The 19,125-nt window shown below is 34.9% G+C and overlaps 1 protein-coding gene across 8 annotated transcripts in view; it reads right to left on the bottom strand.

Moving 5' to 3' along the window:
• The window catches only part of LOC141903160 (poly(A)-specific ribonuclease PARN-like), a 139,182-nt gene extending 123,667 nt beyond the window's left edge, over positions 1–15,515 (bottom strand). For all 8 annotated transcript variants that reach the window (XR_012619054.1, XR_012619053.1, XR_012619052.1 and 5 more), the window contains exons 1-3: positions 15,408–15,515; positions 6,226–6,303; positions 6,039–6,109 (exon numbers count right to left, since the gene is read on the bottom strand). Coding sequence is in view for 5 of the 8 variants with exons in the window: in XM_074791170.1 (XP_074647271.1) it covers positions 6,039–6,109; positions 6,226–6,303; positions 15,408–15,456 (198 nt within the window). In the remaining 3 variants the exon portion in view is untranslated. The remainder of the gene's footprint in view (positions 1–6,038; positions 6,110–6,225; positions 6,304–15,407) is intronic.
• Between the last annotated feature and the right edge of the window lie 3,610 nt (positions 15,516–19,125).

A 19,125-nucleotide genomic window follows, 5' to 3' on the forward strand; every position in this document is an offset into this window, starting at 1 on the left:
ATAAACGTAATTTTAAATTATAAAAGTAATATAACTCAGCGCCTGAACATTGCGTATTGTAATTTATTATGAATTAATTCTGCATAATTATTGGGTCTAAAGAGCAAATAAGAATGCCGCAAGCATCATCATCCATTGATAAATGTACATCCCGAAAAGCCTACAAATTACCGAACGAACTTGAACTTCAAACTCAACCGTAAATCACGGATTCGGACTAACATCAGTCCGGATCCTTTATTTCCTACGAACAATAACTACAGCAGTGCGCAACGAAACAACATGGCGGATGATAAAAATCATTTTCGGCTAAAATTTATCGCCAGTTTTAGGACATTAATCAATTTCACGGAACCATGATCAAAATGAGTCAATTGATTAATTCTATTTGAAATGAGTCAATTGATTAATTCTATTCGTAAATCAATTGACATAGGCTACATTTCCTGAAGATTTCTGTCTCAAATCAAGTATTATGGACAGAAATAGCCATGCGGAATATCCATGCGGAATATTACTTCCGCGTTTACTCGACGACTCAGATCAATGACAACGATGGCAGAAGAGTTTATGTTATTAAAGGTGAGAATCCCTTAACCAGGGAATGTTTTACATGATTTATTGAGTACATATGGTAGCAAATGATTACTCAATGAAGCAATGATAATTGTTGGCTACCCGGTATCTACGGTCTTAATGCCTAAATTTAGCTAGCTTCTTTGGGGGGATACGCCTAGAATAGATTGAGGCACTAAATGTAGTTTGAAGAGCCAGTGGAAATTGAAATTGAAATTTATTTTCATTACGATGTTACATTATTGAACGTTATAATAATTATGATTAGACGAAGAAAAATGTAACAGGATAATGGGGCTACATGGAGAGACTGAAACAGTCTATCTAAGCCGTATCACCCAGAAGCATCCACACCACATTCATCACACTCACACATCATGCACACAAGTAATTAACAGGCGAAAAGAAAAAAAAAAGTTTCACATATTACACATTAACATAGGTTTGTATAGAATGAAAATTTACTAAGTGTTGAATAATGATTTAATGTAGGTACACTTAAAGGCAGGTTCGCTTTGAATAGTTTGAATTGATTCAGATAGAGTATTCCATAATAGGGGACCGGATATTTTGACAGAAGATTTTCTAGTAACAGTTCTAAAATAAGGCAATCTAATTCTAAATCTATTACGCGTAGGTTTACTATGAATTTGATAATTGAAGTTCCAATAGTTGTGAAAGGTCCTTGGCAATTTTGAATTGACGAATTTATGTACAAAAATAGCTAGTAGGAGTTTGTTAATATTCTTAATTTTAAGTATATTAAACCCAGCAAAAATTGGATCAGTGTGTTCTAAATAATGGGATTTGCTGACCAAACGGACAGCACATTTTTGTAGAATTGTTAATGGATGCAGTTTATAATCAGAAGTTCTTCCCCAAACAATGTTACAATATTGAAGATATGGGTCTATTAAGGATAAATACAAGGTACGTAAAGAATTGGAAGACAACTTGTGTTTAAAACGATGAAGAACGCCAACACAATGAGACACTTTTTTACATACAGATTTTATGTGATCATCCCATGACAGTTTTTCATCTATTAAAACCCCCAAAAAATTGGTAGTGTGGACACGTTCAATTTCATGATCATCGATATAAATCTTTGTATTACCAACAAAAGTTTTACTAAATATAATATAATAAGTTTTACTAATATTAATTGATAACTTGTTGGCACAAAACCAAACAACTAGTTTCGAAAGTTCAGTATTGATCGTTTTTATCAGGCGGTCAACGAGATGATCACTATAGAAAGCATTCGTGTCATCAGCAAATAAAATTAACTTTAGGATGCACGAGTACAGTCGTTTATGTATAGTGTAAATAGTAATGGACCTAAAATGGAGCCCTGTGGTACTCCAATATCAATATCTAAAGTGGTAGAATTAGTATCTATAATCTGGACTATTTGTTTGCGATCTTTTAAGTAATTTTGAAACCAATTAAGTACTGTGCCTTTAATACCATAATGATTAAGTTTATCCAAAAGAATACGGTGATTTACTGTGTCGAAAGCTTTAAACAAATCCAAAAATTTTCCAATCGTTGTTTTTCTTTCCTCAATATTGGCTGCTATTTCATCAGATATACGAGTTAATGCCATTGATGTTGAGTAATTTTTCCTAAATCCAAATTGGTTATGATCAATAATTTCAAATTTATCACAAAAAGCGACCAAACGTTTATGAACGAGTTTTTCTAGTATCTTAGAAAAATATGGTAAAATAGATAAGGGTCGATAATTGTCAAAGGAATCGCATTTACCTTTTTTATACAGAGGGCACACCCGAGCAATTTTGAGTTCAGCAGGGACCACTCCAGATTGAAGGCTATTGTTGAATATATGAGTAAGTGGATATTTAATAACATCAATAATTCTTTTAACTATTTTCATAGAGATCCCGTCAATGCCAATACCTTTATTTCCAGAGAATTTATTTACTATTTCATCAATTTCTAGTGAGTTTGTTGGGAAGAAAAAGAAGTTTTCATTATTAGGACGATTTAAATAAAAACTGAAATGTTTTTCAGACTCGGGGATCATATTTGCTAAAGGATGTACGATATTAACAAAAAAAGTATTAAACTCATTTGCAATGTTTAAACTACCACTGACAGTTACGTTGCTTAGCTTAAAGGAAGCTAGTAGTTGTTCTTTGACGGAGTTACTTCCAATTACTGTTTTTAAGATTTTCCACGTAGCTTTCATATTATTCTTTACACCAAATAACTGAGTATAATAGTAACCTTTTTCAACAGTTTTTAATAAACATGATAATAATCGCTTATATTCTAAATAACAGGATTTAAAAGCAATATCTGAATTATAAAGTGTTTTCCTATATAAGTGATTTTTATATTTAATAGAGTTTAACAAGCCCGTAGTTAACCAGGGTTTAGACTTATTGGTTTTTGCATTCATGCGTTTGATAAATGGAAAGCATGTATCATATAAATGAGTAAATTTAGAAATAAATACAGTATACGACCTTTGTGGGTCATTTTCATTATAAAAAGCCGACCAATCACACACTATTAAGCTACTATAGAATCTATCAATATTATGATCACTAAAGTTTCTAGTTGAGTAAGTACAATTATTGCAGACACGTTTACGTTGATCACACATTGTGAAAATTGGAAAATGATCAGAAATATCTGTACATAATATGCCCGAGTTAAATACATTTTCAACATTAGACTGGATGAATTATTAGTCACCCTGGTTGGTTTATCAATAAGTGGGTAAAAGGATGAAGCTATCAGATTATCTAGAAATGATTCTGTAGGCTCATGAACTTCTGATTGAAGTAAATCAATGTTAAAATCACCAATCAAATAACAATCTTTTCTTTCCCTATTTAGCTTGTCTAATAGTAAATTAAATTCAACTAAAAAAGTAGATATACTTAGCCCCGGAGGTCTGTATATAGTACCAATAATCTTATTCTTTTTACTCTTACAAATAATTTCAATAAAGAGGGATTCAAATACCTCATTCTTACCAGAAAGATCTGTGCGTATTATAGATTCGTAATCATCTTTGAAATAAAGGACAACGCCACCACCCTTTACATCATTCGAGCGGCTTTTAAAAATACTATTGTAGCCAGGTAGTTTATAAAGATCATTGTTATGGGCATTATCATTACTCCAAGTCTCAGTAAGTCCTATGATAGAAAAATCGGATTTTATACAATTGATGTAGTCAGTGAAAGAATCGAAATTTTTGTTGCAACTTCGGATATTAAAAGTGCAAATTGAAAATTGACTTTTATCGAATTCAAAGTTATTTTCATCAAAATACTGACAATTATTAGATGAAGATGGATTGTTAGTCATAGACTGATGGATAAGAATACACTTCAAACAGCAGTAACTGCGGTGAGTCACCAGAAATGATCCTGTCCTTTTTAGTCAGTTGGCTACAACTGGGACTGATGATAGCAGGTGACGTCTGACTATGAGATCTTTTCTTGTTTCTACCCGAAATCCTAGGTAGTTAGTCAGGGTCTGGTTTACACTCTGTACGACTATTTATTTTGAGTACTTTCTTTCCAGCTATTATTCCTGGAATGAACTGGTCACTAGGGTCTTCAATTCGTTTGGCTTTGCAGATTCGTGCAGCTAGTGGAAATAAATTTTAACCACAGTGTGCAAGTGTACGTTCCGAATCAAGCTTTTTGGTCAATGTCGTAACTTAAGCGCAGCTGTCTCGGATGCTGTAAGTACTTGACATTTTGTGTAATTATTTTTTTCAATTGCCATGTTTACAATATTTGGATTAGTTGTCCTAAACGTACATGGGCGTCAAGAGTCCAGCGGCTTACCCTTGATATGAAGCTTTTTAAGTTTATCAGAGACTTTTTTGGAGTAAACCGAATAGCCCTTAAAATACCAATTCCACATGGCTTAATGGTGTCTATGCTCTGCGAGACAGTAGTTATAGATTTTTTACGACAAACGCATGATTTAAATTGGTCTCCTAAGATTTTTATTATACTTTCTTTCGCTCCTCTATGATATTATATAACTTAGTTATTATTACATTTGATTGCTTAATTACAAGTGGGAGGAGGTCTGATGGCATGAAAATCGACTGTGGCTGACTAATTGGCGCGCGTAGATAAAGGGTTGAGGTTTCAAACTGTGTAGCCAAAATGCTTGTATCATCAGGGGTAGACAAACTATCCGAAGATAAATGAAAACTCCACCTTGTTGAACGTCAGTTGATTTCTTTCAATAAAATAAAAATCTATTTGACTAATATCTGACTAATGTATACAAGAGTTGAATTCGAATTGATCTCAAAACTAGAGAAAGCATTTGTCAAAAATTTAGAAAATCCTTAACTCATAATCAAATTCTGTGAAGTCAATTAAGGTCATTTGCTCGAATCAAGCCGAATCGAAGGTTGCTAAAATTCAATTCCTCACTGTCCTCAGCATGTTGAGTACGACAGCGTTTACACACTGAAAAACGTTGGGCTGTGTAAGTGTTATTTGGATAAGTCAGCAAAATATAGACGGCCCTGCCCCGCGCGCTCCATCTGAGACATAAACAAGTTGGACTGTATTGCTTCGATGCTTTAACAAACGGACTTCTTATATCCACATATCCAGCATAATGTTGATCCAGGTTGCGCTTCTTGGCAATAGTCATATGTTATGGGCTAGAATTATGTCGACGAAATCTTTGTACGCTTCCCAGTGAGACGTATATGAACCAGTTAGGCAGAAACCCATTATCGCTGCTATGTAGCTATATATCATCACGTAGGCCTATTCCGTTTCATACTTAAGCATTCTGTAGTTTCATAAATTTGTTTCGTATTTCTTAATTTCGTTTAGTATTTTGTAATTTCATCGATTCATACTTTAGGAGGATGCGGAAATTTTTTTTCGTCCCCAATTTCGAATCTCAATCTAATGTGTGAATAATTTCTTTATGTGGACACCAGTGCAGTGTTCTTATATTACTCCTGGCCTAAAATGAATAAATGAATAGGCTATATGCCTAATTACTGTGTGCCTTATAGGGGTAGCTATAAATTGAACTGCCACCACCTCTTCTGATTTTATACAATGTAACATATGATCGTGATGTAGTTTTACAACCAGTAGCAAATGCCATCAGTGCCATCATCAAATTCATGGCCTGGAACTTGTTAATAATAAATTATGAGCAGAACACAACATCGTTACAGGGAGCAATTGCTTGTCGCACCCCGGCATACTTACCAACTAGTATTAGTAAATATTTACATACACCATTACAAAAAAATGTAAAAGACATTATTATGGAGACACAATCTCATTTTTTTCATATGGGTTCCCAAATTTTCACATTTTTCACATGAATACGAATTTTCACAATTTTTCACAAGAATCCTGACTCCCAAACAGAGCATTCGAAAAGGAAAACATATTTAGTCTATGGGACAAAATACCACTTACATGCCGGAGTTTCTTGTATCTCTCTTCGGTTGTATCATACAAATTGATATTTGACATGCCATTATTTAGACCTAAAAATAATAATGTTTACATAGATGTAATGAAATGTCAAAGATAATGCCAGGTTTTCCTCCACTGAAATATCCAAAAAAGGTCATAGACACCTATTATTATTATCAAAACATACCAGTAAATTCTCCATCAAAAGTCATAAACAAACATTCATCAATAGCTTCATAAACCTTAGGAAGTACCTCAATGAAATCTGAAAAAAAATTACTCAAACTCAATAATCCAGCCTAATTAATGCTAGGTTTTATTTGCATGTTAAGTCCAACTTTGGAACAGTCAGTTGTTCGAAGCAAATTTGATCTATTTCAACTTAACCTTTTAACCAGCAAGAAACTTTCAGCCTGTATGATTTTGGACCTTGATGAGGAAAACTCAGTATATATTAAGGATTACCCTGTTATACAATATGTCACATATGTAATACATGTATATACATATATCCTATGAAACCTATTTTCACAAGGTTTCGAATGAAACTAAGTTTGCAAACTTTGGGGGTTACCTTCAGGGTCAGAACCCTTGGTCAGTGACCCCAAAAGTCAGGCCAACCATAATCAGCACTATCAACCAGGGATGAAAACAGATGCTTAAAAATGCGGCAAAATTTGAAATAAAAGTATTAGGCTAACTACTGCTGGCCAGATAAAACGCTCATAGCAAACTATAACTTTAGATTTCCTCACCAACGTTCCAGTGTACCTCAAAACCATTAAATATTCACAAGTATCCATTCGGAACATATCAGGAGATTCCAATTTAATTAAACTAGGGGTCCAGGGACACCAAGCCCTCTTGGGAATTGGTTTCAAATGCTCAACAATCTAACAATTTCAATATTCAACACCCCCTGGTGACTTTATAAACTAAGGTCCAGGGACACCATGCCCACTTGGGAAGTGGTTTCAAATGCTCAACAATCTACAATTTCAATATTCAACGCCCCCTGGTGACCATTTACAAAAACCAACGACCTTGAAACTCACCAAAATCATAAAACATGTCAGCAACTACGATTTTGTAATTGATTGTGATAACAAAATATGCCTCGTTACCAATTTAATATGGAAATACTAAGTCATTCTACTATTCAACGCCCCCTGGTGACCATATTCAAAACCCAATGACCTCGAAACTCACCACAATCATAGAACCTGTCATGAACTACAACTTTGCAATTGATCATGGTAAGAAAAAATATGCCTAGGTACCAATATAATAAGGAAATACTAAGTTATTCTACTATTCAACGCCCCTTGGTGACCATATAGAAAAACTAATGTCCTTAAAACTCGCAACAATCATAGATGATGTCATGAGCTACAACTTTCCAATTTATTGTGGTTACAAAATATGCATAGGTACGAATATAATAAAGAAATGCGAAGATATTGTATTATTCAACGCCCCCTGGTGGCCATATACGAAATCCAATTACCTTGAAACTCACCACAATCATAGAACACGTTATGAGCTACAACTTTCTAATTGATTGTGGTAGCAAAATACGCTTAGGTATCAATATAATGTGGAAAAACTTTTTCCCACTTATGAATGAGTACTGGTGACACAAAGATGGCCGCCAATTGCGTCATAATTGGCTGATGAAAATTACCTGTCTCTGGTATAAAACATCCCTTTCCAAAGAATACCCATCACAAATTGCAATGAGAAATGGCAAACCAGTAGGAAGCTACAGGACTCAGATTTCGGGCCAAAATTAACATTTTTGGGAACTAAAAAGGTCATAGGACGACCATCTTGAGTCCGACCGACCCAATTTTTGTTATGTTGATGGGCCCTGGGGGGATTCACATATATCCGTAAGATCAAGGTAATTGATCAAAGCGTCTTCAAAATTTCCCTCAAAAAGTTCAAAAATGTGTAAAAAGTGCTGATTTTGGCGAACAATGGCTGCTAGTCGGCCATCTTGATTCTGACAGGGCCAGTTTTTTAGGCTTAAGATGTGTCTAGGGTAGATACATGTGTAACCCAAATATCAAGACATTACCTTGAAGCGTCTTCAAAACTTACCAAAATAACGGGATTCCGTCTACGGAGGGTTTTCCGTCTACGGACGGATGGACGACGGACGAAAAGTGAACGCAACAGCCCGCTGGGACTAAAGTCCCAAGTGGGCTAAAAACCAATGACCTTGAAACCCACCACAATCATAGAACATGTCAGCAGCTACGATTTTGTAATTGATTGTGATAACAAAATATGCCTCGTTACTAATTTAATATGGAAATACTAGGTTACTTTACTATTCAACACCCCCTGGTGACCATATGCAAACCCCAATGACCTTGAAACTCACAACAATCATAGAACATGTCATGAACTACAACTTTGCAATAGATCATGATAACAAAATATGCCTAGGTACCAATCTAATAAGGAAATACTAAGTTATTCTACTATTCAACACCCCCTGGTGACCATATAGAATAACTAATGTCCTCAAAACTCACCACAATCATAGACGATGTCATGAGCTACAACTTTGCAATTGATCGTGGTAACAAAATATGCATAGGTACAAATATAATATAGAAACACTAAGTTATTGTATTATTCATCGCCCTGGTAGCCATATACAAAAACCAATAAACTTGAAATTCACCAAAATCATAGAACACGTTATGGGCTACAACTTTCCAATTGACAGTAACACAATATGCTAAGGTATTAATATAATGTGGAAAAACTTTTTCCCACCTACCAATGAATACTGATGACACCAAGATGGATGCCAATTGTATCATAATCGGCTGATCAAAAATACCTGTCTCAGGTATAAAACATCCCTTTCCAAAGAATACCCATCACAAATTGCAATGATTAATGGCAAACCAGTAGGAAGCTACAGGACCCAGAATTCCAGCCAAAATTGACATTTTTGGGCACTAAAAAGGTCATAGGATGACCATCTTGAGTCCGATCGACCAAGTTTTTCTTATGCTGATGGGCCCTTGGGGGATTCAAATATAAACAAAAGATCAAGGTAATTGATGAAAGCGTCTTCAAAATTTCCCTCAAAAACTTCAACAAGAGGCCCATGGGCCTTGAAGCATTGGTTGATTATACTGTCGTATTAAGTGGTTATTTTTTACATCTGCCGGCAAATCTTCTATGACGATGTTGATTGGGACGACCACAGACTTAAAGGTCTATTTGTCTAGTATGATTTTATTCCTGAAAATGAATTTATTTTCTGCCGAACGATTCAGCCTAGGCTATTTGTACTGTTAAACCTCATTAATGCGATTATAATAAAAAGATGAAACTTGTTTATTCTGATGTTTTCCATCATGTCCCAGCCAAGATATTTATATCAATCAAGATTTGGATACAAAAACCCATTTTTACGCATGAACTGTTAGGCCCCACTGAATAATGAAAACAAAAACAGAACGATTTTTCTGACTGCAATACGGGATATCGACAAATTCAAGTTCTTGAATTACTCGTTTGATGGCGCTAGTCAGAACCGGAAATTGGAACCTAAATCCTCCATGCTCTAGTTCATTTGCAATGAAAATCTCTCGCTTCAAGTTTTCTATGATCGATATTTTACTTACTATATAACGTCACGTGTAATCCTTTAAATATGATATCCTACCGCTACGTAAGATGTGATAAAACCTCACTGCAATGACTAGAAATCACTATTAGTGACCTAAAATTATCAAAAAACATTTTGCAACGGCTGAAGATGTAAAGACTGGTTGCCAGGTATCACATGGTGGCAGCACTTGACGGCCCAATTTCGATTGTTGGTTCGAGTCCTGGTACTTTTCATATTTTTATTATGAATCTACGAGTGTAGTCTTTTTAAAATCAATTTTATTTCGCAATATTATTTCATATTTATCAGTGTAGCCTGCAATGAATTCACCTTAGAGTCTTAAACTCAACAACAAAGTAATGCCACACGGCACCAGTCATTACTTCCGTTAGCTGCTTCGAGCGTCATTGCTAAATTTGTGATTTTTGGTCGTTTTTTTTACATTTCTAGTTATCTTTAGCGTTTGAAGTGAGGTTTTATCAAATTCAACACATTGTCAGGATATCATACTTAAAGGATTATGCATGCCTATGTATAGTAAGTAAAATATCGCTAACTAGAAACTTGAAGCGAGAGATTTTTATTGCAAATGAACTACTGTCTGTCACACATGCTCTTCGTGCGACGTTTTGGTCCGTAATTTCATTAATAATCGGTTGATTTGTAAATATTATGCATCAATTTGTTCAGTAAGGAATTTGCATTCAGAAATAAATCATGAACTGGCATAAATTTGTTTGTGTTTTCATCTATCAGCGATAGTTTACCCAGCATACGCTCGTAAACTGGATATCATACTTCCAAACGAAAGGTATTTCGTTCGAACAGAATCTTTTTAATTTGAACAGAATTTTATTGTCAGAACATTAAGTTTTTCATTAGAACAAGTATATTGTAAAAAGTTTTTTCTCCGAACCAAAAGTATTAAGTATTTCGTTCAATCGAACAGAATTGTTTTCATTCAAACATTCGTTCGAAAAAATTGTTTTCGCTCAACCAAATTTTTATGCCGGGACAAAAAGTTTTTCATTTCAACAATAACATAGCTTTTCATTCGAACACATTTTTTTGTCAGAATGAAGAAAGTTTTGGTTCAAACAAAAAGCGTATTGTTCAACTAAACTGAATTGTTTTCACTAGAACAAGATTTTCTTGTCGGAACATTTAAGTTTTTTGTTCGAACAGCGTGTTAAGTTCGTTTTGGAAATTTACACGGTCTGGTATATTTTGGATTACTGTGTATGTCATTTGTCAGGACATTAAACAGAAGACGACTTAGGATACTACCTTGCGTGACTCCACTAGTTAGACCAACTTATTCCAAGATGAGGCGTTCCGTTGATTTCGGCTACAAGTTTTCGTTCAGAGATAACTGCTACTTTACATTACTACTCTACATTAGTAAATATGGCCTTCGTGATTAATCCAGATGGTCATTGTTTTGCCAACGTGGCCTTCGTGATCATCAAGTAATCCAGATGGTCATTGTTCAATTGACGTGGCCATCTGAGAGTATAAATACGCTTGTCGTGGACTCATTCTCTGGTTCTCTCTCTTGTTCTAGACTCTCTTGTTCTAGACTCTTGTTCTAGCTCTCGCAACAGCTCGGTTGGCTCAATAAACTGAATTAACTAACAACCACATTTCTTGTCAATTCTCTGAGCTAGGAATTTCACTACGGAACCCTATATCAACTGGTGGAGAACCCGGGCATCGATCCCGGTACCTCTCGCATGCCAAGCAATGCCTAGGTACCAATCTAATAAGGAAATACTAAGTTATTCTACTATTCAACACCCCCTGGTGACCTTATAGAATAACTAATGTCCTTAAAACTCACCAAAATCATAGGAAGATGTCATGAGCTATAACTTTGCAATTGATTGTGGTGACAAAATATGCATAGGTTCAAACATTAATATAGAAATACTAAGTTATTGTATCATTCAATTTTGTATATGGTGGCCATATACAAAAACCAATGACCTTGAAACTCACGAAAATCATAGAACACGTTATGGGCTACAACTTTCCAATTTATTATAGTAACACAATATGCTTAGGTATCAATTCAATGTGGAAAATCTTTTTCCCGACTACGAATGAGTACTGACACCAAGATGGCCGCCAATTGCGTCATAATTGGCTGATCAAAAATACCTGTCACAGGTAAAAAAACATCCCTTTCCAAAGAATACCCATCACAAATCGCAATGAGAAATGGCAAACCAGTAGGAAGCAACAGGACCTAGAATTCTGGCCAAAATTGACATCTTAGGTCAATTCAAGTATAAATGAACTAATTTATTGCCGCAGACTTCACATTCAGCCGCGGTCTTCAAACAGTTATTTTAACAATAGCCCATTTTCCTCGTCAAATCATATTACCGATACACTGGAAATTTACTACTTTAGATTTTAAAAGCAAAATTTAGACAAAACTTGGATTCTTGTGCAAAATACTCTATTTAAGTTTATAAATTGGGTAGGCCTAACCTGATTCGTCTTTTATATGGCCGATTTCATAATAAAGTATGAATTTATTGAGTGATAGTGGTGTTTTACTTGCTAAATTGACATTTAGAGTGGTAAAAATGAACCAGGAAGTGTTTTGATTGATCAGCTGGCAGCCGGTGTGGAGCCGGTAGTGACCCGGATGTAGGCCTAAACAATTTGAAGTGCCTTGCCAACTTTAGGTCAAAATCCGCGAAAGACTACTAAATTAATCTTAAAAGTAATAATTGAAAACAATATATAAAGTATCTTATTTTATTATGTAGAAGAGTGCAAGCTGTTAAAATTATAAATTTTAGCGTATGAGCACTTTGAATTATGTTTACGACTTTTTCAGTGATACAGGGCCTACCAAAACTTGCACGCCCCGACATGCTCTACATGAAACATGTTCTTAAAATATTCTGTGGTCAAATATCCAGCCAATCAGCAGCCGACCCTCGGATTTGACCCAAAAAATTGCATGCGTTTTTCACGTGTTTGAAAAATGCATGAACAAACATGGCCGCCATCTTGTTTCCTGGAAATGAGCCGACGCGTGTTGAACTACGATTTATTTCTCCATAACTATGCAAGATACACTCATGAAATTTACTACACCACAACAAATAACCGGTAAATTGAGTAGACCTATACTGAGCAAGTTTGGCTTTAATCAGATATAGAATACATTTTTTATGAGCGATTGAATATTTGAAGCGTGGAAAATGCTAATTATGACTCATTTTGATCACGTGACCTGAAATCCCTACCTGTGGTATTAGTTAGGCATAATCAAACAAGGCCCCAAGGGGTTTGGCGATGGGCTTGGATTTTATTTCCAGGTTGTTGATAATCTCGCGAGATTGGCGCTAAATATGAAGAGCGAATAAATTCAAAATATCATGGAAAATACCTTGTGTTTATATTGTTTATTTATCCACTAAAAAGTTCCGATAAACAATTGGTCGTTAAGAATCATTATCAGACGGTCATCACGCTTTACTATATAAAATCACAAGGGATGAAACGCAGTTCAAGTCGTGCCAGCCAGAAAGTTGAAAGAGTTGGAAAATCTCAAAAAAGGACACATTTTGTTTGTCTTCATGGAGAATGAACATGTTTCAGGCAAAACTGTAGAAAACTGTGGTCTTATTATCCAGACTTCAACATTAAATACCATGTTATTCAACAGACATGTAATGGGCTCAAAGCATTTAAAAAGCCCTTAGATCCGGCTGAAATGGTTTGTTTCAAAATGTTTTGCTCTCAATCTGTTGTGAATACCGACACCATCAACAAACCAACATTGTTAACTGTTGAACCAACACCATCAACTTCTAGTGCTGTCGATCCAACACCATCAACTTCTAGTGCTGTCGATCCAACACCACCACCATTACGAACTCCTGTAAAACCGCTACTACTGTCACCATTAAAAACTAGAAGCCCCCGAGATTGTAAGAACTGTTGTGTTAAAAGAATCGGAAAGAATGAGATTAGAGTTGAGAAAAAGGCATCGTATTGAGCTTAGTTCCTTGAGGAGTATCAGTAGGAAAAAGAATTCCCTTCGAGTGAAACGACTGAATCAACAAATTAAACGGAGGAGTGACAAAATTATTTGAGGAAGATGTTATGTTTAAATCTGTAGTTGAAAAATTATCTATTTCTGAGGAGAAAGTGAGGAAACTGTCGCGTAATATAAATCGAATGAAAAAAAGGCGTAGTGAGAAACCGTCCGTGGTTTCGAAATTGGAATCAGAACATCTCAAACTCCAAAAAGAAATCCTCCGCCGAACTGACGTTAAAATGTCGCAAAAAGACTCTAAAGAAAGACACAACGTAGAATAAGCTGTCCGGAATCTGGATCTGTCAAATGTGAAAAAAAGACTTTCCCGATATTGACCCGGAAATGGAGCAGAATTTGATAGACATTTTGGATGGAACTGCAATTGGCAGGAACATGAACCATGTCTGGTTAGATGAGAATACAAGAACAGCCGCCACATATCATGGCAAGAGGAGGAAAGGGAGTCCAACTTGTATTGTAGCATATTGGGATAATGAGTCCAGTTTTGCAAATGCTGAAGACTACAATGTGTCCAAATATGAACTTGCTGCTGACCTGATATGTGGTGATCTTATCATGTATTAGTGTATTAATCATAATAATATCAATGGTAGGTCAACCATTCATAATCCAAATTCATATTGCTTTGAAATACAATGAGATCATGCAAAATGAAATTTTTGTTGATATTGCGCAATTCAGTTGATGAAAATTGCAGAATTTTTTAAGGATTTAATTGATATCATAATCAAGATTAGTACATGTTTATGAAGTTACTGTAGATATTTTATTACTGCTGCCCTTTGTACATATTCTTTTGTGTGATGTGATAGATTATTCTTACATCTTAAGGTATTACGTTACATTAAATGCCGTAACACGTTAACTTGACGAGATTTTATCTGCTGATTTTAATTAGGTTAATTAGTAATTTTACAATAGTGGTCAAGATAGAAAAGGAATCTATTTATTTCAATGAATAGATCTAGTTGGTGCAAAACTGCCCTGAAAATTTCATGTAATTATCTTATAATAAAAAATTATGTCAAAATAACTGAAAATTATTACCCAAAATGGTCACAACTTATCCTATTGTTTTACCTTTTAAATTAATGACCGTAAGGCCAAATAAAAAAATTAGTTGTGTATCGTCCTTTTTTCAAAAAGCATGGGTCGGCCGGGAGGTTTTTTATTTTATTTTTTACTTTACATCGAGTGTTGTAAATGATATACGATTGATAAAATAAAGCATGTTTTCCATCGACTGGAAGTGTTGCGCCACAAGCGATACAAATACAATTCAATTCATAGAACTTTATTAACTTAGATTTTAAAATCGATCTAAATATGCTCCACAACCGGAAATCCACGCTGTGTACGCTCCATAACCGAATATTGACTTCAATTTGTTATTCAGTGAACGTACTTCGTCGATCGATAAATCATTTTGTTTGCTGCTATACTGTCCTATAAACGATAAACAACTAATTTTTTTTATTCGGCCTTATTAGCACGATTTTCCAATAGGCCTACTGAAACTATCATAACTTTCTTATTATTTGAGCTAGAAGGTTGAACAAGGGCTCATTTGAAGCTCTTTTTAAATGCTATCTAATAGTGTTTCCATAATTAAGATTGGAGTATTTTGAAATGGATTGTAGCCTACCTACTGTCTGTGTCCCCGTGACTTGATATAGGCACTTGTACATTCGCATCGATCGATCCGCGTAGTTAGGCAATCGCACAACAGTCAATAACTGCGCGCTGTTTTTTCTCCGGGTGATTCCTGCTTTAGAGTTCAGAGGGAGTATCCCGGAATAGCCGGGATCCTTATTGGTGACGTCATTACTACTGCGCATAAATTAAGATGGCGGCCGAATTTTAGCGTTTGAATTTTGAAAATCGGCCGATTTTTTCGTGATTTTTTATCAGATATCTCTGAAAGGTGAGTTTCAAACGCTATATTTTTATTTTTCTTCTTATCTCCCATCTACGAAACGATATTTCCTCATATTCTATGCTTCTTAGGTGAACAAAAATCGAATTAAGATATGGAAATACTGAGGCAAACGATTCAAAAAGTTTTCCGAAAGTCTAAATGAGCGCACCAAGCTAGCCAGATTTCGTCACTAAACCGATTTTTTTAACGCAAAATCGGATCGAACTGTAGATATCTTAGAACACTTAGATACCTCAAACAATTCTTAAGCATAGTGTTTTCGTTTGTATTTCATATGTTTTGAGATCATTCATCTCGGTTAAACTGGCTCTTGAGGTCATTTAAGTTTGTTTACATTTTGCGAAATGCAATCACATGATCAAAATGGCGGATGCTGATTGGACAATGACTGTTCAAAAACAATAACAAAGACACGTGGATCAAATTTACTACTACTTTCTTGGATTTTTAAACAATTTTATTTCCTTTTACAGGTATAAACAGTATAATAATGAATAGGAAAAGAAATAAAGAAGATTTGGAAACAGTAATTGACCAATTCATGCCAGTTTTGAGGGTAGATGGAGCAATATATGTCGGACTTGTAATACAGATTCGTAAAAAACATTTTGATTCTAAGAAGTTTAAATCTGCTAATGCTATTGACAATGCTGTTGCCGTAGATCTGATCAATTTGAATAAATCTCATGGAAATTTTGATATTCAATTAGATAAAACAGTTAAATCAGTTTATCGCACGTGGACTAAATTTCAGAAATTTAGAAACACTAGATGATGCCGTAGACTATGACGTCGAGTTATCCGACTTTTTAACTGACATGTAGAAACTCTTCACCTGTGTTAAATGTTGTAACTTAAAAAAGGTACATTGTTGTATTAAGGCTAAACAAAAATGATACCTTGTTTCTCCGCAGCGGCCAGGTCATTTTTGAAAATATGATATAATTTATAAACAGTTCATTTCTATAGCGGCCGGGTCTGTTATGGTAAAATTGATCACGATTCAAAAAAAGTAATGTATAGGGTAGATAGGCGGCCGGCCGGGTCAACATTTAAGCTCAGCAGAGCGGAGAAGCAAGGTATCAATTTTTTTTGCCTTACCTGTATTTAGTTTGTTCTTTCCTGCAATGTTTTGATCAAATTTGGGGTTATTTGATATAACGCCTAATGAAAATTTGTGCTTCTGGTATTCATAAAAGCTGAATTTGCCTCATCGACCTTCATTAATGAGTTCATATTTTGGGTATTTTAAATGGTCCACACGGGGGATGGAATGATATTTATGTTGCTGATACTTTAATTACTTCTATTTAGCATTGTGCTCAAATCTGAAGTTAATAGCCCCAGTATTTATTGAGAAATAGCTATTATAGCATGCGTATGTGTTGACTATCTATGAGCTGGCCCACTGGGTGCTAGGGTAATTTTTCTTTGGCACACTATTTAAAACATACCAGGCATCATTGTGTCCAAATTTGAAGTTAATCAGACTAAGAATCACAAAGATATGGCCAATACTCATCAGGATCTTATCACAGATTTTGATCCTTTGTTTTATTCATTTCCCTTAATGTTAATGAACTAGCGGGGGTAAAAGTGCTATCTGCACCTCTCCGCGTAAACGGTTCAATCACTTACATTAAATATCATTGTTTCAGATTCAAAATGTAATCAGCAATTCATTCAGCATTGCCATTGGTTAATTTAAGATATCTTCACAAGAAAGATTTTAGCCTGGATTCTGTCATTCAGTAGATTGCGTCAATCACGAGAGGTGCGGATCTGCACTTTTACCCTAGCGGGCTAATTATCAAACTTCGAAATGTAATAACTTCTGTTCTAATAAAGATAGAAACAAAATTTAAAAACCACAGTACTCAGCTTTCAAAGCTCTATCAGGAAGAATGACTTTAGTTTATCTCTTTGTAGTTCTCAAAAATTGTACAAGTGCCGGCGCTATTGCACTTTCGTACCCCCCTCCCAAAAATTTTTATTTCAGCATATTTATTATCAGGAAGGTCTAGGGATTCAAAATCAGTAACTTTTGACCCAAAAAACTTACTTTTTATAGGTTAAAATTTTGTTATTTTGGGCCCTAAATCGCGTGTAAATTCGCCGATTTGCGACGTCAACAACGCCATATTGAATGTCAATCAAAGTTTCTAACCCTCCACTGAAATGTCATGACATTAAAACTTTGCAAAAACCATGTTTTTAAACATAACCATCTCTGAAAATGACGCTTATGTTTGCATTATTTTCATACTTAGCTATTTATTTAAAGATGGTTCTGATGAAGAAAAGTTATACGCCAAAAAAACGAAATTTTATCAATTCAATACAATTAAATTTATTGAGATATATTCATTCAGATGTTTTTAGGTGGTAATTAGTGCGGAAACATGGCCGACCCGTCGGTTTGAATCGAGGAAATCGGCCCCAAATTATCAGAATTTTGACTTGGAAAAAATTATTTTTTTGTCAAAAGTAATTTATTTTGACTCTTCAGACCTCCCTGATTAGTAATATGCAGAAATAAAAATTTTTGGGAGGGGGGTACGAAAGTGCAATAGCGCCCAAGTGCCTAGATAGGCCTATTAAAATACCCTAGGCCTAATGAATAACCATTATGGACACCTAAGCTGCAGTGGCTTGGCTTTACTATACCTTACACAGCTGTGCAAGTCTACTATTTTTATGTATAAGTGAGAAGTCATGTAATTCGCCGTATATCAATACGCCAGAACAATTATGGGGGCATCAGTGACTGTGACAAAGAGGGTGAAACACACATAGAATCAAGAGGTGACATTGGTGACAGTGACAATGAATGACACTACACCACTGATATGGCGATGTTTAATGGAATTAGATTTAATTCATTTTTATCCAGCGCTTTGGAAATTATGAACTCCAAAAAATGAAAAGAAATACGTGTTGCAATATTTCTATTAAAAGCCCAAATTTTATTTACAAATCACCAGTTCTATAAAAAGTCCATGTTTGCATTTACAATTATTCGTTTGATTAAACAGAAACCAAACAGATATTAACATTTTATTAACAACTAAAGAAATTATCTATTTACAACTATCCAAAATTCAAATAATCTAAATACTTGGTTAACAGTCAATCACCGTCAATTAAATAGAAATATTAATCACAAATTAAGAACACATTCACATAGACCTACCAACCTTTATTATGGTACATTTATTTGATTTGATTTGTAAATTTTAGAAACGTCTTTCAAAAAATGCAAAAAGGGATCTTCATCCCCAACACGACATCGCCACAAATAATGTCCAAGATACGAATCGAAATGGCCCTTCACTGTGCCATACTTCGGGAAATTCTTCTTAGCATGTAGCCATTGATTCTCTATGAGATTTGTACACGCGTTTGTATCCGGATCTACAAACGT

This window comes from Tubulanus polymorphus, chromosome 4, assembly GCF_964204645.1.
Source record: "Tubulanus polymorphus chromosome 4, tnTubPoly1.2, whole genome shotgun sequence".
Classification (NCBI taxonomy): Eukaryota; Metazoa; Nemertea; class Palaeonemertea; order Tubulaniformes; family Tubulanidae; genus Tubulanus; species Tubulanus polymorphus.